Source organism: Cyprinus carpio, chromosome B15 (assembly GCF_018340385.1).
Source record: "Cyprinus carpio isolate SPL01 chromosome B15, ASM1834038v1, whole genome shotgun sequence".
In the NCBI taxonomy this organism is placed as follows: Eukaryota; Metazoa; Chordata; class Actinopteri; order Cypriniformes; family Cyprinidae; genus Cyprinus; species Cyprinus carpio.
The window spans coordinates 12,903,005-12,925,635 of record NC_056611.1 but is presented as its reverse complement, the minus strand read 5'-3'; the positions used below and the strand labels follow the sequence as shown (position 1 = coordinate 12,925,635).

At 34.0% G+C, this 22,631-nt stretch overlaps 1 protein-coding gene across 2 annotated transcripts in view; it reads left to right on the top strand.

The window, feature by feature from the left end:
* LOC109103133 (calcium-binding protein 8) overlaps positions 1-22,631 on the top strand; it is a 50,138-nt gene that overhangs the window by 10,101 nt on the left and 17,406 nt on the right. For both annotated transcript variants that reach the window (XM_042739286.1, XM_042739285.1), the window contains exons 3-4: positions 4,273-4,416; positions 8,695-8,807. In XM_042739286.1, the coding sequence (XP_042595220.1) occupies positions 4,273-4,416; positions 8,695-8,807 (257 nt within the window). The remainder of the gene's footprint in view (positions 1-4,272; positions 4,417-8,694; positions 8,808-22,631) is intronic.

Sequence of the window (22,631 nt, the reverse complement as noted above, 5' to 3'; positions counted from 1 at the left end):
CATAGTAAAGGCAACACAAAATTAATACCCGTGGCTCCTGACGATAAATTGAGGTCTTACAAAGCAAAATGTTTGGTCTGTGCAAGAAACTGAATGTTATTTACATTTACATGTTATTTCCAAACATTATTTACAATTACATGCAATATACTGTATGTGACCCTGGGCCACAAAACCAGTCATAAGTAGTACCGGTATATTGGTAGCAATAGCCAACACTACATTGTATGGGTCAAAATTATCAATTTTTCTTTTATGCCAAAAATCATTAGGATAATAAAGGGGTCATTGGATGCAAAATTAAATTTAACATGTTGTTTGAACTGATGTGTGTTGGCAGTGTGTGTACACAACCACCTTATAATGATAAAAATCCACCCAGTGCTTTTTTTTTTAAATCTTGATAAATCCAAACCCCTTTCTCATATCAAGCCAATCTCAGAATCTTGGCAGAATGACGTAGTTCTGCACAGGCCCCTCCCATGATTGTTGATTGACAGTGGTGTCAATCTTTGGTTTTATCACAGCTCTGGCCTGTTAAGTAAGCTGTCAACAGTCTGCCATTGTTTCAACTCTGGAGTGGTTGTAGACAAGAATCTCTTCTAAGCGATTGAGGTGTTTTGTTGTTGGATGTAATAATGAACATAGCAGTGGAGTATGTTTGTTTTTGAAGGGAATGTGCCCCGATCTAACTTAATGCGTCTTTGTTCATGCAAATCATTTGTGGTCGCCTTTCCTAATAATGTGCTAGTTAGCAAGTTTCACGATGAATGCGGCTAAAGTTTACAGTCTCTCAGAGAGTGGCTCTGAAGAAAGGGGCGGGGTCAGCAGAGTTCATTAACATTTAAAGTAACATGCAACAAAACAGCTTGCTGTAAACAGAGCTGTTTTTGACAGGGTAAAAGGGTGTTGTTTTACACTACCATTGAGAAATTTTAACCAAAGTATGTTATAGACTTTTCATTAAGACCCTAAAGAATCATATCAAATTGTTGAAAATGGGCATCTGATGACTCCTTTAAGTAAAGATCATGTTCCATGAAGATATTTTATAAACTGCCTACCATAAATATATCAAAACTAAATTTTTGATTAGTAGTATGCATTACTAAGAACTTCATTTAGGACAACTTCAAAGGCGATTTTTTTCAATATTTCGCTTTTTTTCCACTCTCAGATTCCAGATTTTTAAATAGTTGTATCTAGGCCAAATATTGTCCTTTGTATAAATCTCAATTTTAAAAAAAATTGACCCTTATGTCTGGTTTTGTGTTCCAAGGTCTTATATAGCCTCAGGCCAACAGGGAAGATTGATTATTTTCAAATAAGCGATTTGCCAGTTTGTTTACATAATCATGCAATTTCACAATGTATACGCAATGATATTAAACTGCACCTAATAATGATGTGAAACATGGATGTTTTACATGTTCAAAGCATAAACTTTTCTTCATCATCTCACCTTTTTACATAAACAATGAGAAACCATAAAAACTCGCATTTTACCCCTTTATTGAAGTGCTTAGTTCCCACCTGCGCAAATCACTGGCTCATCGGTCCGAGTCGGAGCCGTTTACTCAGTTTTGGTGGAATAACTGAAGCACTGAATGAGTTGGCAAAAACCGGCATCATAGGATCATATACATAAGGACTTTGGCTCATTTTTCCAGTCGGAGTGATTGTCGGGCACATCCCAAAGTGAGTTTTGATTGAGGAACTTATAGATCTGTGCTGCTTGAGATGCAAATTGTTTCCGACGGTTTAGTCAGATTTGGTGAACTGGTTCAAAAGAACGATTCGCTTGCGAACCGAACATCATTCCAGACCGTTTGCTTGAGGCTATGGATTACAGGGGCCTGAGGGTGAGTAAATTAATACATTTTCATTTTTGGGTGGACTATCCCTTTTAAGAGGAGCATTATGCTCGCAAACTGCTGAATAATAATTTGTCTTTGATTTCTAAAAGTCTCTAGCCATATCAAGAGCACAGTTGTAGAAAGAAAGACATTTCTATTATCTTACCATAATCTCATTGTATCTTAACGTATTAGATCTGAAAATTGATTATTACATCATCTGCCATTTTCATCTCTAAAATGAACAGTGCTTGTCAGACAAATAGCCAGAATTGAGAGGACGGAGTGTTTTTGAAGGATTTGTTTAAACAGTCTTTACATCCGCAAGAGACTCTTTATGCATATATTCATGAGTTTGCCTCTATACAAAAACAAATCTAATGCCTTTACTGTGCAAACACTTTGCAGCGCTGCTAAAGTCTTATTGCATGTGTGTGTCTGTGTGGAATAACAATTATGAGCCTCCTTTTCCTAAGACAGATGTTCTTAATTGGCTCTGAAACATAACTGTCAGTGTAAATGTACATAGCTATTGATATAAAAGCCATTTGTGTGGCTGTAATTGTGAAAGTATAAAACATGTAAGGGTTGATGAATATTTTTGGAGATATTGTTCTCCTGACAATGCTTATTGTTATGTAGGTACCTCATCTGCCTGATTGATCCTGATTTGGTTTGAGTTGCAAATTATTTGACATTATTTGACTGTAAATATAAGGGAATTTCAAAGATTTTCACAACTGGAAAGGTCTTGGAAATTAATAGAGTTTTAAAAATCATGTAAAGTGATGTGCGCTTCTTTTGTCAGTATTGATTTTTATAGTCATGCTTTGCTCTAAAGCATTCCAATATCTCACTAGATATAGCTTTTCATGAGCCCTTTTGTGGAGTAAGATTTGATGACTGATAACTAGAAAGTTATTTAAATTTAGTAATGCAAAAAATTTGACCCAGAAATCTCTATAAAATCATGTTCACAAATTCCTCAGTCCAAAAACGTATTGTAATGTCAATAGTCATAATGGAAAACATAATGGAAATTCTTTTTTAAAAATTTCATACTGTTCAGGATAAGGATAAATGATTGTTCACCAGTTGGTTGGTTGTTTTATTTTTTATTTATTTAATTTATTTCTTAACAAACCTTTTTTTTTTTTTTTGAGATTGTAAATTACCAGTTGGTCCTTTATTATTATTATTATTATTATTATTATTATTATTATTATTATTATTATTATTATTATTATTATTATTATTATTATTGTTGTTGTTGTTGTTGTTGTTGTTCTTGTTGTTGTTGTTGTTGTTGTTGTGTTGTTGCTGCTGCTGTTGTTGTGTTTATATATATGTATTATAAATGTTTTTATTTTTTATTTTTTTATTTTCAAATGAATAACTGAATATATGACCCCAACAGAATTTGAAAATGGAAATCAAACAGAAATCTCTAAATTCACTATAAAATGTAAAAAATTTCCCTAGTCTGGAAACAACTAGAAGTGTCACTGAAAAAATATTTAATATTAATTAAAAAAAAATTAGGAAGTTAGGAACCCTAATTTAATGTATAATGGAATTGTTCAATGACTTAGAATACAATTATTGTAATAGAAATAGTATAGTAGCCTATCAGTTACACAGTCCAGGATGCATCAAAAAAGAAAAGGCAAAATAATTATTAATTTAGCGATTGTTTCAAATAGCTTTTTCTCATCAAAAGGATCATTTTAAATAAGCTATGACCCTGGCATAACTGCATAACTTGTTGCTGTGATAATGTGCAGTCTTAAGTTTTGATTTAGATGGATGAGAATAGAGCAGTGTGTCGTCAAAGCTTTTGTTTCCTGTGTATTAATTCCCAGGTTGCTTGACTTCAAATGCCGTTATACGTAGGCAAAATTACCCAATGTACTGCTGTGTGCTCGAGCATGCAGCGCAACCGAAGTGTTCTTCAGAGATGTGACACTCAAGCTCTATTTTAAAACACCAATCCTTTGCTGCCACAAGTTTTCTCCTCACAGAAGAATCGTTTATAAAATATGCATTTGATGGAGCCAACTCCTCGTCTCCACGATTCGAGATATATATGCATTTCAGAGGCAGAGTCCTCCTCTGTAGAGCAGATATCAAAAGAAAAAGCCAGGAAAAGCCTGGCCTTAAGATGTGTTTGTGTGGCTGGTAAAAATTCAGATTTTTAGTGCTGTTTTCAGCAGTAAAATGAACAGTAAAGTAAGAATCTGACGAGCGTTTTGAGTAAAGAAACAGCACAGCAGTGTGTGTCGCCACTGGTGTAATAGCAGGTGCAGAGAAAGTGGCAAATCACTGCAATCATTGCTCAGTGGAGGACGACCAGTGAGATGTCTTATTATAGAAAGCCACCTGAGGTGTTGAGTAGCACACTTGTTTGTCTTGGCAGAGATCCGGGAGGCGTTCAGGGTCCTGGATCGGGATGGCAATGGGTTCATCTCCAAGCAGGAGCTTGGCATGGCCATGCGCTCACTAGGGTACATGCCCAGTGAAGTGGAGCTGGCAATCATCATGCAGAGATTGGACATGGATGGTGAGTTCCTCTACTCACCGACACACATTTGCTTTGTTGTCATCGGTGGAAATTTTCATTGACTTCTATTGTTTTTTTTTATTGCAAAAATGATATTTTTATACCTCAATGACTGTGTTTAGCATGTACGTTTATTTGGCTGTTTTTCCATCTATTTCCCATCATCCTATCTATTAGCTGGTCCCCACAATGACTCACACACATAGACTCAGATGACCTTTTATTACTCCTTTTCACTCTCAGTATGATTTATATTAAGTATATACTGTATACACTACCATTTGGAAGTTTTGGAAGTCTTTTATGCATTTATTTGATCAAAAATACAGTAAAAAAGTAATATTGTGAAACATTATTACAATTTAAAATCGTCATTTTCTATTTGAATATATTTTAAAATCTTATACATTCATGTGATGCAAATTTGAATTTTCAGCATCATTACCTCAGTCTTCAGTGTCACATGATCCTTCAGAAATCATTTGAAGATACAGAATTGCCTTCATTATATTATTAATGTGGAAAAGAGTTGTGCCTCTTAATATTTTTGTGGAAGTCATGATACATTTTCCATTTCAGTATGAATTGAATGTTCAAAAGAACAGCGTTTATTTGAAATATAAATATTTTTAAAGGTTATAAATGTATACACTGCATTCCAAATTATTATGCAGGTGACATATCAATATGATTTCGGTACAATAAAGAGTCAGATTTCTGTTTGTGTTGTTTTTCACATCTTTTTAGATAACTGGTCTCAATCTCAGACAGGTTTGGTCAATAATTTGAGGTCTTCTTAGGTAAATGGAAACCCTACTTGAAGAGGTTTTTCCACATTATTAAGCATGTCACAGTTCTCGTGAAATATGGTGAGGAAGAAAGATCTTTCTGAAGATTTCTGAAGAAGCCACTGTGCAGGTTTCTCTTTGTGAGGTTTGGTTAGCAGTGACTGAAACGCAGCTTTACACACAACTGTCAGTCTGTGTAGAGAGGATCTTGAGACTCCAGAAGCTTCAAACACCTGTCTGCTGCCCAGCAGTGGCTTTTTTTACAGCAGCCATTACAATACAGTTCATTTGTTTGACAGAAACTTTCCTTAATAAATCTTTATCTGACCAAGATCTTCTGTGCTCTGAGTCTAAAAGTCACTCACAAATCTTTTGACAGTTCAATAATTTCTATTTGCTTTTCGCGAAATATTGTTTGATTTGATGCCTTTTGCAAGACATTGCATTGATTCATACTTTTCATCTTCAGAAAGATCTTTATTCCACACAATATTTCATGAGAATTGTGACTTACTTAATAATGTGGAACAACCTCTTTAAGTAGGGTTTCCATTTACGTAAGAAGACCTGGCAAACTATTGACCAAACCTGTCTGAGATTGATACCAGTTATCTAAAAAGACGTGAAAAACAACACAAACAAAAATCTGACTCTTTACTGTACTGAAATCCTATTGATATGTCACTTGCATAATCATTTGGAATGCAGTGTATATAAATGAGAGCCTTTTTTCTTACAATTTTTCCCAATTTTTGAACGGTAGTGTATGTATAGTGTACATAAAAATTGCAAATGTGAATTTTTTTTTTTTATGTTTGAAGATCTGATAATATCAGTGAGTTTTGATAGGAGTGTCCATATGTGATGCTCTGATTGTAACTCATATTCATAAAGATTCATCTACTAAACTTTCTGGACATGAAAGATTGTCGATTGCAGACACTGGATGCTGGATGTCACCATGTTAATTTTAGTTTAGTTTTTATTCTCAAAGCAGTCTGCTTCAGTTTCATCCCTCTAAGCCAGCAGAACTAATCTACAGGCTTCTGGGCCTGACATATTTATTTAGTGAATCTGTAGCGAAGACTCTCTCTTTTTTTTTTGTATGAGGAGTTTAAGTGGATATGAATTAATAAAGCAGTAATATTTTCCTGCTTTATTAGCATATGGCCTTAAAACAGTAACTGGACATTTAGTTTGATTTCAGGCTGTTCACTTTAGATTAGGGGCTCCACATTAATTTTTATGACAGCTAAATTCTGCTTTAATAAAAAATTTTCATCACATTTTAATCAAGTTTTTTTTTTTTTTTTGTGAGTCAGACTCTTTGCCTAGTCATCTGAGGACATTTTATGGATCATCAGAGAGCTAGACTCTTTTACTCTGAACCTAAAGTCATGAATCTGTAATATTAAACAGCATGTGCATGAACATCAGTGACAGATATATGCTGTTTGAGAGAATGTTGAATAAAATAAAATACATGAGCTCTTGGTTATGAATCCAAATATATATATATATATATTTTTGTCATAAAGCAAATGGGTAAAACTATTTGTGCTCAAATATTTGAGGGGGAAAAACTATTTTCCATAACATAAGTGAAAATTGAGCTTTAAGGTGTAAACATAACAAATACTAATAATTATGATTTTAAAAAGATAGGTCACCCAAAAATGAAAATTCTGTCATCATAACAGTTGACGACAGCATTGACTTACATAGTGTGGAGAAAAATACTATTAAAGTCAATGGCTACCTGCATCTGTTTAGGTACCAGCATTCTTTGAAATATCTTCTATTGTGGTCAACAGCTGAAAGACACTCATACAGGTTGTATGATAATACACACACACACACACACACACACACACACACACACACACACACACACAACACACACACACACACATATATATATATATATATATATATATATTATATTATATTATATTTTGGTATGGTAGAATGACTCTAAAAATCACATAATGGGACTAAATAATGTGACTAAGTATCTCAGTAGTATTAGCAGCCAAAAAGAATTAAATGGGGAAATGAGAGAAGTTGCAAGCAGTGTTAAATTGTTAAACTGCTGCACGATAGCAAAGTATTTTACTTTCCGTTATTGTTATTAAGGTTTTGACCTTCTTTAGTATTCCTAACAAAAGGCTGCTTCTGGAGTTCATAGTACATAGTGTCAAGTACATAGTGTGATGGGTTGTCATTTAAAAAAAAAAAAAAATTGGGATAAAAATCAGAATGACTTCAATTGACCTTCATCACTGTATTCAAGAGATATGATCCCTTGCCACAGTCATCTGCAGTGAGCTGAACTGCCAGACATCAGATGAATGTGGCCAGCTGATGTAATCCAATGATTTACATCAGTGTTCAGAGTTCTGCTAAAGTTTGTCACATTGAGTCATCTTCAGGAAGCCAATATGTAGTTCTGCAAGCACAGGTCACACTCATTCAAGCACTTTTGAAAACATGTTTTTTAAAAAAAAATAAAAAATTAGACTGATTGCTCATAACAGCTGATGTGTTAGTGTATTTAGCTGTGGTGTGTTATCATACAGTATATTAACTCTCTTAAAGGTAAAGTGAGTGTTTCAATGTTAAAATACTTCATATCCCAGTGTGGCCCTGTGGTGTTTCCAGCAATCTTATATGTTAATTTCAAACTAATGATTGAGTCTTCTCCTCTGTACGATTGGCAGTAGAGGTGTTTGGCATTCATTTTTTGTATATAATGATTACTGATGCTTGCTAAAGCAATACTTATGAACAAAAACGATGAGCATTTTTTTTCCCCAGACATGTCGTGGTCGGGATTTCTAAATTGCCTAAAATCTCTGTTTTGGCTACACTCTTAAAAATAAAAGTTTTTTTATTGGCGTCATTGGTTCCATGAAGAACCTAAAACATCCGTGGAACCACTAAAGGTTCATTATATTGGAAAAAAAGGTTCTGTAGATATTCTTCACAGTAAGAAAACATGGTTCTGCGGTGGAGTAACCCTTTAAGAACTTTTCACTACAACAAGGTTATTCTGGGAACCCAAAATGGTTCTTTTATGGAATCACTGTGAAAACCCCCCTTCTGGAAACAATGTGTTTAAGAGTGTAATGACTAAAAAATAGTTTGACCAATAGCATGCAGGTTTTGTTCATAATCGACCAATTGTGGCACGCAAGAAGGTGTGATCTCCAGAGAATGGTCAAAGCAATACAAATACGTGCACATATAATGTTTGAGGACTGTAAAGCATGTACTGTAAATATGAAAAACAAAGCCAAAACCTGGACATTTTAGGCAATTTAGAAACCAACAACACCCTAGCAACCACCTATAAAATATTGCTGCCTCTAGCAGCTCAGAAATGACACACCTCACCTTTAATGCCCTCAGTAATAAAATTATGCCTTCAATTTTAAATATAGCTTTTGGGATTTGTGAGCAGGATTCTGATGTTAATTTTTTTTTTCAGGCGATGGACAGGTGGACTTTGATGAGTTCATGACGATACTCGGACCGAAGCTCCTGTCCTCAGAAACGCGGGAAGGTTTCCTTGGAAACACAATTGACAGCATATTCTGGCAGGTAAGATGCCATAGAGGACAATTTACCAGTGGCTGTGCAGGACTGAACTTCAAACAGTCTTTAAATTGCTATTTATGTAAGGAATAATTGATGATGGGCCGTTGAATTATTAGAAAAATAATGCACGACCGAGGTGGTGATGCAGCCATGACGCAAAGCAGAGTTTTTCTAATAATTCAACGGCCCGGAGTCAATTATTCCACTTTCACTACGGTTAACACACCTCAAGACATCGATCAGATGATACAATTAAAGGGATTCGTCCGGTTTTTGTACTTAAATCGCTATTGTGAGTAGGATTATTTCTTCCGCATCTCATCCAGCGTCTCTTTTGCTGGTTCCAAAATGTCATTTTAAAGCTGGTAATTGAGGCTTGAGCTGTTGATAGCATTCTAATGCAGTTATTAATGAAGTTATTAGAAAGAGAGCAACAGCGACAGAGAGAGAGAGAGAGAGAGAGCTTGTGTGAATTAGACTACCTCTGTGCGTCCCTCAACAGTGTTCTGCAGCAGCGTCTCTAAACAGTGCTGTTATTACCTCGCTAGTGAGAAATGTCATGTGTATTTACTTTCGAGAAATCGTCTGTCATGTTGTTGTTTTTGTTAGTCCTGTAATTTCCATTATTACAGTTTTACTATGTGAAGTGATATGGAACTGTAATGCAGTCAAGAGAGCTGCCTGGAACTACGTTCGCTGTGCGTTTCCCAGAAAATAATTGCACACCTCAGAACATTCGTCAGCCAATCAGATTCAAGCAAGCAACGGCCCCATAGTATAATGGTATAATGATTAGGGCCCTATGAAATCCATGTTATCTTTTTCCAAATTCCATTTTTTACATTTAAATTTTTCTGGAATACGTGTTTTTTTTTTTTTTTTCATTTTTCTAGACTCTGTTTTAACAGTTAAATTATATTGTTTCTAATTAACTGAAATCAAGAAACCTATAATATTAAATAGCTATTTTTTTTTCTTTGACATTCTCTTTTCCATTTTTTTTCTGGATTCCTTTTTAATGGTTTCATTAAATATTAATAATCAAAAGTATCTCTAATTAATTGATTTTATAAAAAAAAAAATCAAATTTATTATTATTTAATTTCTTGCTTTCTTTCTTTTTCCAGAAATGGTGTGTTGTGTATTTACATTTTTCTGCTGAATAAATTCTGGTAAATAATTTTTCTGGTAAATATTCCTTTTAAAATAATGCTTTAATAATAATTTAAAAAATTTAGTAGCAGTACTATCATTGCATTAAGTAATATTTCTGTCATGGTTTCTTCAAGTTAAACCAGTATTTTATTCTGACGAGTTGCTGTGAAGACCTTAAAGGGATAGTTCACTCAAAAATGAAAATTTGATGTTTATCTGCTTACCCCCAGGGCATCCAAGATGTAGGTGACTTTGTTTCTTCAGTAGAACACAAACAAAGATTTTTAACTCAAACTGTTGCAGTCTGTCAGTCATATAATGGAAGTGGATGGAAATCACGGCTTTGAGAGTCAAAAAAACATACACAAATAAAACCAAATTGCGGCTTATGATGATACATTGATCTGTAAAGACACGAAACGGAACAGTATATATATAGTTTTTGTAATGACCTACTTTTAATGTATCCATCCAAACTTTGGCATATTCCAAGACATTCTGCATTGTACAGTAAATTCCATTTTTATGACTGGATTCCACAATTCCATCTGTGTTTTGTGCATCATGGACATCACAGGGCTATAGTGTGATGCTTGTTTTTCTCAATTACATCAATGAGAGGTCTCGAACGGCAGGTGCATTGTCTGGAAATTGTTACATTAGCGACATTCATGTGTAGACTGTGGTTTGTAAGAATGGTATTTGGCTGATTTGAGCTGGGTGAAGCAATGTTTGGCTTGGCCGCGGTCTGGGATCCCTGTGGGATTAGTGAAATCTCAGGATCGTGATGGAGTGCTGTGTGATGATATTGGAGAAGATGAAGCAGAGCCCATGCCAGCCCCACTTGGCTGAGACAGGTGCTCGTGACCTTGGCTGACAACTCTGTGTTTACAGAGGCCAGATCACTCACAATCAGGGAGATATGTAATAGACATTCCCTTAATCCTGACTTCTTATAAAATGGAAATAAATGTCTGCGTAAAGAATTTGTCAGTAACTTGACAGGCACCTTTTGGTTAGGTCATCCCAAAACAATACATAGCAACAAACACCTCCGTAACAGCTTCTGTTTGTCTTTATGTTCTGTGAAATTTTTACTTTTTAAAAATGCTGCTTATTTACAGTATGCTTAAAATTATTGCATACACTATTGTTTGTGGTCAGTAAGATTTTTTAAAAGTTTTTAAAAATGGAAATGTTTTTGAAAGAATCAATGAATGTCTTTTATGCTTACGTATGTATATATGTGATTAAAAATACAGTAAAAATTATAATATTGTGAATACTATTAAAACAGTTTTATATTTGAATAGATTTTAAAATGTAATTTATTCATGTGATGCAAAGCTGAGTTTACACCATCATTACTTCAGTCTTCAGTTTCACATGATCCTTCAGAAATCATTCTAATATGCCAATTTGATGCTCAAGAAACATGCATCATTATTGTCAATGTGATATTATCACTATATTGGGTATTCAGAACCCCTCTTGACCAAAAATATATATGAGCATATGCTGAATGCTTGAATGGCAATAAATGTGTTTTTTTTTTTCACAGGTGTTCACACTGCATGCTGTAATGATAAAAATTAATGTGCAAAATATGACTTTATATATTTGTTATAGGCCTTTATATACTTTGAGTTAATGAAATACCAAAAGTGTTTAAGTAAACACAAAATTAGTTTGAATATGTGGTTAAATATTACTTAAAATATCTTACAAGATTAGTGGTGTTGTGTTGTTTTAGTATAATTTGCTGTGTACTATTATAGTATTTATTCATATTTTGAATGAGCTTTAATTTTATATGTTCAGTTTTAGGTTGTTTAAATAACTTTTGTGCTTTTGTCAATTCATTCATTTTTAAAAATATTTATATTTAGCTTTAATTTATTTTGTAATTTTAACACTTGAACTTTTACTGTATTGCGACAGTTTTTTTTTTCCAGTTAGTTGCCAAGGCAACATTTCAATTTTTTTTAGAAAAATTTAAGTTTTGTATTTGTTAGGTTTAAGTTTTTCTAATATTTTATTTTAGTTTTATTTTAATGAATTAAAATGAATAATTTTTTAATAGTTGCGCTTAAGTTAAAAGGTCTTTAGCTGCTTTCATATACAGTAAATGATTTTTAATCATATTCACGTTTAAACTGTTAGCATACACTCAGTGTGACGATTCCTTTCACTGTTAATTTGAGTGATATGTGTCCTTTTGTTGTTTTTAGACATGGAGCGTTTGATCTTGAGGTGTTACAGTATCTGTCTAAATTAATCTAGTCCCAAGAGTGGCTCTTTCCTCCTGTGAGGGGAAAGAATCATTGAGGCGGCCCCATCCATCATCTGCGTGTGAAGTAGGATGAATCAACCTTCCCATTGTGAAGGACGTTTTTCCTGTTATATATCCAGTTCCAGCCAGTGCTGGTAGAGAGTCACTTCCTGTGTGCCTTCACTATTCCTGGTGTATGTCAGCAGAGGACGGGACAGTTCCCTGCAGCAGTGCTCCTCGAATGCTTTTAGCTTTGGGAGTAATATTTGACATTGGACAAGCAGTGACTAAAATATATGGAAAGTGTATATAGGGATATATATATAAAAATGTTTCTTGAGCATCAGATCAGCATATTTAAATGATTTCTGAAGGATCATGTGACACTGAAGACTGGAGTAATGATGCTGGAAATTCAGCTTTGTATCACAGGAATAAATTATATTTTACCATATATTCAAACAGAAATCTCTTATATTAAATTGTAATATTATTTGGTGAGACTTTGTGTCTCTAATAGTCATCTTAGATTTGCATGATAATATGATTAGCTGCATGTTATTTGCATTAAGAATAGTTTTCCCCCCGTTGTTATTGACCCTATCAGAACAGATCTGTGGTTATTTCTGGGTCGTGACCCACAGGTTGAGGTCCACTGTTGTAGAAGTGCTCTGCTTCCTTCCTGTGGCGTTCCTCTAAAACATGACAACAGAGGTTATCTTGAACCATTCTGCTGCTGTCAGAGCTTTAATTATATTTTATGAATCATTCCCCAGACTTCATAGAGGACTCTGCTCTAAAGTATTTATTTTCCGCCGTGCTGCTGCGTCAGGTTTATTTTCTCAGTGCTACATCGCTTCAGCGTTCTCATGCTGTGGCTCTCCAGTCAAAGCTGGGTCATACTTTATATTGTATAATTTTATATATAATATATACAATTTAAATTTTACAGATTTAAAATGTAAAAATATTATAATACTTTAAAATGTAAAATTTCTAAGATTCAAAAATTTTAGATATTATTATGCAGTTTAAATATTGCAAATTTAAAATGGAAAAAGTTCTGATCATGTTCCAGCATGATGATTTGCGAACGCACTTATTTCATATTTTGCCACTTAATGGTAACATACTTATGGTATATACTTTTGAGTATAATCTGATAATTATCTAAATAAGATGTTTGACAAGTTTGCACTAAGCAGAATCTTTCTGTTCACTGGCATATAACGACGTGACAACGTGATGTGACATACAGCCAAGTATGGTGACCCATACTCAGAATTCGTGCTCTGCATTTAACCCATCCAAAGTGCACACACACAGCAGTGAACACACACACCACCCGGAGCAGTGGGCAGCCATTTATGCTGCGGCGCCGTGGAGCAGTTGGGGGTTCGGTGCCTTGCTCAAGGGCACCTCAGTCGTGGTATTGCCGGCCCGAGACTTGAACCCACAACCTTAGGGTTAGGAGGCAAACTCACTTGTATCAGTGACTATACATTTCCTCAACTAATGGCCATTTTCAGGCTACAGCTAAAGGCATCTAAAAAGGCAAATCAGCATAGATTTATATAAACAAATGGGTGTAAATAAAACGATTTAGAGAGTAATAAAAGCATTTGGAGAGTAAGAGTTGAACAGCTTTGTAGTACAGTGCCCACAAGCTGCAGTTCATCCAAATGTCCAAAATTTCCATCCAAATGTTGCACTTTACATTTGACAGGAATAGTTCATCCAAAAATTGATATTTTTTCATCATTTACTCACCCTCAATCATTTCCAAGCTTCTGTTTTCCATACAAGCAAAGTGCATTGGTGACTTACACTGGCAAGCTCTTTTAAGGAAAAAAAAGACTGTAAAAGTATATTAATAGTTCATATGATGTGTGCGCTATATTAAAGTCTTCTGAAGTCATATGATAACACTGCATCAAGAACAAACTGAAATTAAATCCACCTTCCTCACTTTGGCACATTAATGAAAAAAGTTTAGAATGAATAAATAATAACAAAAAATCACATCAAAACATAACTGAAAACAATCTAAAAAACTCTAAAAAAGGTTCTAAAATTTTTTTTAACTTCCATATAATGCCAGAGAAGAACCATTTCTGGTTCCCCAAAGAACCTTTCAGCAAACAGATCTTAAAAGAACCATGTTTTTTCACAATTTAATAATCTAGAACTTTTTCCTTCAACATTCTGTGGAATGGAAGGGTTCCGTGGATGTTAAAGTTTCTTCATGGAACCATCATTACCAACACTCTCAGAAAAAAGGTACAAAAGCAGGTACCTTTTCAAAAGGTTCACTTTTGTAACTAAAGGCTGTATATACAGTACTGGCATCTTAAAGGTACATATTAGTACCTATATATTAGTACCTAAAAGGAACAAAAGTGTACCTTTTTAAAAAAGGTATCGCCCCAGTGACAGCTTTTGTACCTTTTTTTCTTAAGAGTGAATAAGAAATCTTTATTTTTAAGAGTAAAGTTCAGCTCACTGACTCAATGGTCCAATGATAAGCTGTTGACAGCTCACTGGAGGAGACAATTAGCAGTGAATATAATAATTTCAATTTCAGTCAGTTTCTCACACAAATCTATCATATGTCTTTAGAGGGCGTATGAGTCATACATACAGTATGTATCACATTTATGTTACATTTTTGGGTGAACCGTCACTTTTTAAGGTGGTAAACATGCATTGCTTAAAGTTGGGATAGTTCCCAAAAATGAAAATGAATCATTCAATTATCATTTATCCTTGTTTGGTTCTATAGCCATACACTCTTCATTCTTTTTCTGACCACAAAAGGAGATATTTAAAGGAATGTCCTGCTTGCGGTCCACCATATAATTAATAGTGACGTACTTTAATAGTTGACAGATGTGAATACGATAACTTCTTGTTGTGACAAAAACAACAGATATATTAATCTCGGAGAAGATAGGCTACATACATGATATTTTGTGTGTGTGTTTCAGATGAGTCGGAGTGACATTAATAGATCCAAGCGAACAAAAAACATCATACATTTGACTTAAATAGGCTGCTTTTTCTAGGCAAACATTACAACAGCTTGTTAATACATTTCTTTCAATTTCTGAAAAAAAAGAAGAGCATACAGCATTAGAACAACATAAGGGACAGTGAATGATGAATTAATTTTTATTTTCAGATGAACTATCTCTTTAAAGCCAAAAGCACTTTTTTTTCTTGTTCTCTGTACCTCTCTTTGCAACAGCATACGAAACCTTTGGTTTGAAAGCATGAATGCAGACTCAGCCTCAGAAGCCCAGGACATCTATCGATACGAAAGACTGAGCTCAAATCCTTTATTCCTCACAGATCTGAGAGGATGAAACTGATACACACAGGACTCACCCTTAAACTGGCATACAGTTGAAGTCCAAAAATCTGAAATGTGCAAATCAAGCTCAGATTAGTGAATTAATTCCTATGTCTGGCTTTTAATTACCAGCGTGTGTCAGGTTTGTTAATATGCCCCGGAGCGGGAGACCACACTGCGTCTCGCTAATGAGACAAGGATTTTGTTGAAGAGATGCCGAAGGATAATACAGGATCATTGTGAGCACTTAATGAGAAATTATGAGAAATTTAGAGGCGTGAAAAAATCTGTTCCCAAAGCCCACTTCAAATCATAACTACACAATTGCTCAGTGTGTCACAACTAATGTCCCGTCTGAAAGACTGAGGCGTTTGATTCCTGTTGGCAGCACACCAGCTGCAATCTTCAAATGTGATCATGTGTTGATATTATTGCGCCAGCGAATGAGTTTCTAGCAAATGATCTGTCACTCCCCGTCCTATTTTGCTCAGGCTAAAGCTTATATTAGGGCTGTCAAAAATGCTTTTGACTGTAAACCAAGGATAGAGATATCCTGAATAAAATATAAACATAACAAGACAATATGCTGACATATAAAGCCACTTTTTATTTATTCAGTGATTTTTACTGAGCAATAATTTCTGAATTATATTCAATTAGGGACTTTATAGCATATTGCGTAATTTGATTTTAGTACAGATTTTAAGTGATTGAAAACCCTATTTATATCATTATTATTTTTATAATAATAATAATAATAATAATATAACATACAGTATTTAGTATTTTTAATTTAATTTAATTTAATTTAATTTAATTTAATTTAATTTAATTTAATTTAATTTAATTTAATTTAATTTAATTTAATTTAATTTCCAGTAGACTCTGGAACTGCCAGGAAGATTTTATGCTAATACATAAAACACTTCAAATGCTTTATTGATCAGAAATCCTCAGAGAGGATGAAACTGATCTTGGCTTAGAGTCTTTGGGTGTTTCTGAGAAACGCCACCAATTTTTCTGATGCACTAAACCCCTGTCATGCGTCCACGTTTTATTGTTATAATAATCAGAAAATGTAAATAATCTTTTTTTTTATGAATAAGGGGCTTTCTGGACCCTAATCTTTTCTGCAGTATTAAAATAAATGATCTATAGCTGTAACTGCAGGCACTTTTATTTAGTAGACGACATGATTTGTAAATGAAAGGGAAAAAATGATAGAGCCATTTTCTTTCGTCGGAAGTAGAGTATGCATTTGATTCAAATTTGTTGATTCCTATTAAATATTAAGGAGATTTATTTAGCTCAATATACTGTGTTAGATTTTCCATTAAAATGGCAACAGCTTTGAAAAGCAAACCAGACAGGATCAGTAGTTCATTAAATATTATTGAGTATTTTCATATTTAAAAATGTATCACTATGGACTGATCCTTGCATTGGCCTTTTTTAATTAAGGGCGGAAATGTAATGATGCAAAGAAATCTAAAAAATTATATATATATATATATATATATATATATATATATATATATATATATATATATATATATATATATATATATAATATATATATATATATATAATTATCTTTTATCATCTGTATAATTATAAAACCTTTTTTATTTATAAGCATGTAGAGTTTGTGGCCTCTTGAAAAAAGTTCTGAAAAAAAAAGTTTTTTCTTAACATATTAAAAAAACATTAAGAAAAAACGAATATGTAACATTATTTTTGGCGAGACTGCACAGTGCAGGATCTAATACATATAGAGATTGTCATGTAGGTGGAATAAATTATGAAAATCTGTGGAATAAAATATGAAAGGAGAGGCAGCGGGTGGCAGGTGATTACAGTCCTTGTCACCATTTTAACTTGACACTTATGACACACTTACCTTTTCTCACACTTGCAGCCGTGACTAATTGCCCAAATGCGCTTGCTTCACTGTAATGTGACTGTTTATTGCAACTATTATCACAAAAGATTTTTCTGTAATGAAATGCTGAAATGTTAGATATCAGTAACCTCAAATGAGTCCTGCAGCATGAGTGCAGTTTTACGTGTGCTTGGTTTATTCTCCGACAGTGCTGAATCTTATAAACCTGTCAGTCATATTACCATGGTTTGGGTTCAGTGGGAATGGATGTCCTTGAAGGATGTTGATGAATAGCGTTCCAGGCTTGACCAAGGCTGAGATGATGATTGGCTCTAAAGCCTGTTTCTTCGCCTCACTGGTGTGAAGTGACATTAGAAGATGTATTGAAATGCTGCTTTCAAAAGGGCCTCATAAGAGTGATCTGGGAGGATAGGTCTTCACCATCATAGTGTCACATTTCTCACTCAGGCAACCTTTAAAAGTTGGTATGTAATATTTACAGTGTTCCCTAAAGTTATCTAGACACTTAAAGGAAAAGTTCACCCAAAAATGAAAATTTTCTGAAAATGTACTCACCCTCTTGCCATCCAAGATATACATGAGTTTGTTTCCTCATTGGAACAGATTTGGAGAAATTCAGCATTGCATCACTTGCTCACCAATGGATTTTCATTAGAACTCTATTGTGATTAATTGGTTTGAAGTGACTTCAAAGTAATAGTGAATGTGAAGTATTTATTTAAAAGGGTGTATTCAGTAGCCAATTTTCAGAAATATGATCTTAGCTGAACCACTTAAACTTGATTATTTACACAATGGTATGAAAATGAACAGTCATTGTTAGGATTAGGATACAAGAGGTTAACTTAAAGTTAGACAGAATTCATCAAATCTATTAGCTACTGATGTTTTTTTTCTGCTATTTCCTCTCCGTAATGATATCAGAAGATCAGTAAGAAGTGTTTTTTGTTGGTTAAAGAGACTTTACACAAGACTGACACTATATTGAGGACAGAGGAAAACCTGTTTTGATTAGAGCAGTGATTCCCAAACTGTTTTTGGGACCTAAAATATTTACTTGAAAGTTAATATGACAATAATTTAACAAAATGTTTGCATGTTTACAGTGACCTGATGTCAGTCACATGACGTAGAGGTAAACAAGTATCTTTTTATTAAGTGGCGTATATATTTTAATTGTTTTATATTAATACAATATATTTCAGCTTTACATTTTTATGATTTAATTATTCTTTTTTTCATCTCACAAACCCCCTGCAGTTTCCTTACATTTATTTAATTTATTTAAAATTATGGCATTATTTTAAATGACTATTTTCACTAAATTGTGAAATTATGATTAGAAAACTAACTGATCTTTGAGTTCCAAAATTGTGATATTCATAATATATATTTATAATATATTAAGACATATAAAAGTTTAAATATCTTGTTATAAATGTATTGTTATTGCAAAGGTGAACTGGTGAAGGTAATGAAGTCTGTAGTTGGTTTTTATCAATACAAAATCATCAGTTTGAGATTTAACAGTACAGTGACTCAAATGGAGTTGAAAGCTTCTTTGTGTTTCCGTATGCCCGCTGGATTCAGCACTTAATCCGACCCATACTTAGCTGTCAAGTGCTGACTTTGAAAACAGTCAAGTGTAGCTTATAGAAAGCCTGTGTTTGACCCAACCTAACCAAATAAAAGAAAAATGGTTGCCATAACCAGAGTGCTGCATTATACACTACAAAATACTAAGAGATAACTGCCTCTTGTACTATTTGCTTTTGGCTAACTAAACAAACCCTTAAAAGGTCGGTTCCACCAGTGTTTTGCTAGGAACAAAGGCAGCGCATTCAGAGGCAGTGCACAGATGGAGGTCTTTTACCTTCATGATGCTCAACATCATATTCTTGTTGTGACAGTCTTTAAGAACAACATTAGCTGAGACATTAAAGCTCAACTGTGTACCTACATCAAAAGACTGATATGCTGCCTCTTCCTCTGTATTCCTGGGGCCATGTTATGTTTTTATTTGGCAGGAGATTAACATAGAAATATATATATATATAAATATAAATTAATTTCATGTATAAAAATGAATGTCACTGAATACTAAGTGTTAAATATAGATTATATATATTGAATTTAAATATATAATATTTTAAAATAGAAAAGAGTTATTTGAATTTGCAATATAATCAAATAAATGCATTCTTGCGTCCTTGACTTCTTTCAAAAACGTTAAATAATCTTACCGAGCCCAAATGTTTGCATATGAAATGTGCAGTAAATGGCTGTGATATTAGTATACGTTACATTTGAAGTCAACATGAAGCAGTTTTACATATTTTTCTTCTACAATATTGCATATTTCATAGTGTTTTAGGAATTAAACAGACATAAGGGGGTAATTGTGTTTCTGAGCTGCCTACCTGCAAAAAGAAAGGTCTTATAATAATCTTGTGTCAAGCACGTCCCACATATGAATGTAAAATGTCACTGGCAAGCTTCTATAGTCTTTTTGCGCTTCATGTGATGATGTAATGCGACGGCTGCAATGTATGACAAATGATATTGTCTGCATAACATCTGAATGGCTGATTATAGAAAAAAGTGCACAGAAAGTGAGTGAATATGATTCTTTTCTTCTTTTTGATGTTTCTCAATGGGTTTAGATGGAGTGAAATGACCTGGAATCAAAACCTCCATGGCAACTATCTAACACCTCGGCTCAGCCTAAAAACTATACTGACATTCCAGGAAATATGTGATACTTGTCAATGCAGGTCATTAATGATTATGTAACAATTTTGTTTGGATCAATTCGTGGTGCCTTACTGAGGACTGTGTGATGCATGGGCTTTATCATAAAGTGTCTTTTCTATTGGGAAACTGACAACCACTTAGTCTCATAACATGCATCTTCGATATGGAACAGTCCATGCTACATGTTTTACCTTAAAATTAAGTTTGTCAACATTTTTTGACATTTAAGGAATAGTTCACCCAAAAATAAAAATATTTGCTGAACGTATACTCACCCTTAGACCTTGCAAAATGTAGATGAGTTTTTTTCTTCATTGAAAAAGATTTGAAGAAATTTAGCATTACATCACTTTATCACCAATGGATCTTCTGCAGTGAATGGGTGCCGTCAGAATGAGAGTCCAAACATCTGATCCAGTCCATCAATTAACATCTTCTGTAGTGGAAAAACTCCATGTTTGTAAAAAACAAATCCATCATTAAGACAATTTTAACAAACCCATTGCTTCCAGTTAAAATACAAGTCCTCTATCCATACTATTGCTTCCTCCAGTGAAAAACGTGGTCTCATCTGAATCGGGAGAGAAATATGCAGAGATCAAGCACAATTTACAAGCATAAACAGTCCAAAACTGTTACAAACAATGTGGATTTCAATGTGAGGATGGGCTTATGGATTATGGACCATTTAAACACTTTAATGATATATTTGTTTCTTTAAAACATGCAGATTTTCACTTGACTAGACACTAACTGATGGACAAAAAACACATCAACTAAAACAAATCAACTAAAAACACATCTCTTCCATCTTTATTTGACCCTCTCTAGCACTTTCTATTCTAATTCTATTCAAAAAAAAAAACTTGCCCCTTTTAGACTTACACGCTATTCATTTACTAACTATTCGATTTCTTTACTTTTTATTTATTATACAATTAACAAAAGCAAAAAAGGCCTCTAACACTAGCTTGCTTTATTCTTTTCTTTTTATTCATTATATAATTTAAAAAACCCTTGCTGTGTGTACTGCATTAAGCTATCTGAGACTTGTTATAGCACTTTTGTTGATTTTGATTGCTTCCATTGTCCTCATTTGTAAGTCGCTTTGGATAAAAGTGCCTGCTAAATGACTAAATGTAAATGTAGAAGAAAAGAAGTCACATGGCTTTGGAACATCATGAGGGTAAGCAAATAATGACAGATGATGAGAAATGCTGCTCTCTTGGATTAGTACAGTAGGTTCATCTTTCAGGGCTGCTATAATGGTACCTGGCAGTTTTGTTTCTCTAATGCATTAATTTCGCTCAGAAATGTCTGATTAATCTTACGGTCTGATGCTAAATGTGATATTGAATATCCAAAAAAGCTCAACATCAGTAGAGGCGTTCTTCACAATCTCTCTCTTTCTTTGTTTCTGTGTTCTTTTGCTCTCCTCATTGTTTTTATTTCAAATACGTCTACGTCACCTCTTCAGAATTTCATTTTCATTCCTTCGCTCTCTGAAATGGAGGAAAGTGTTGAGAATGGGCTGAGAGCTTTTCCTTCTGCAATCAGCAAACCTCTCCTACCTCTGGCTGTTTCCACAACCCCAGCGCGGCAGCTGTCACTCACACACACAAAGAAAATTACAGCACTGCACTCATTACACACACACACACACACACACACACACACACACACACACACACACACACACACACACACACACACATAATCAGGTATGCTCAAGCACAGACCTACACACAGCTTTCCCCAGCAGGACAGAGCGCATGGCGGAAATAACCACAATTTTAATTGGTTATTATTAGATACGATTATCTCTTTAAGTTGGAGAATGTTCCCATTTGAAGATTTCAGTATTCTCAGCAGGCTTGACAAAGCCTGGGCATGTTGAACGCTGGGAATAGTGTGCCAGAGTAAGGAGAACTGAGGTGTTTTTCTGTGAAATTGGAATGGCATTCAGCAGATTAGGTGATTTACTTGCTATTGTATGATTAATGTTCCAGTGCTTTTGTGATATTCATTTGCAGAGTTCATGATATTCATAAAAACCTGAAAATTCTGTCATCATTTATTCTGTCATGTCGTTCCAAACCTGTATGAATTTCTTTCATAGAACACAAAAGGAGATGTTCAGCTAAATGTAACCAGTATGAAAAGCAATTCGTCTCTTATCTTTTAACTTTTTTCATTATTCACTGAAAATATTCCATTCTAGAGAGCTGTCAGTTGTGAATCACTGAGTTAAGTTGTACCCAAGAACCACATTAGTCCAATTAATCATTCAGACTGAATTTGTGAAATGAAGAAACACAATTTCTTAAAAAGATTCAGTGTTACAACATTGTTTAAACATATTGCTGTTTAAGATATATTCATCAAAGAATC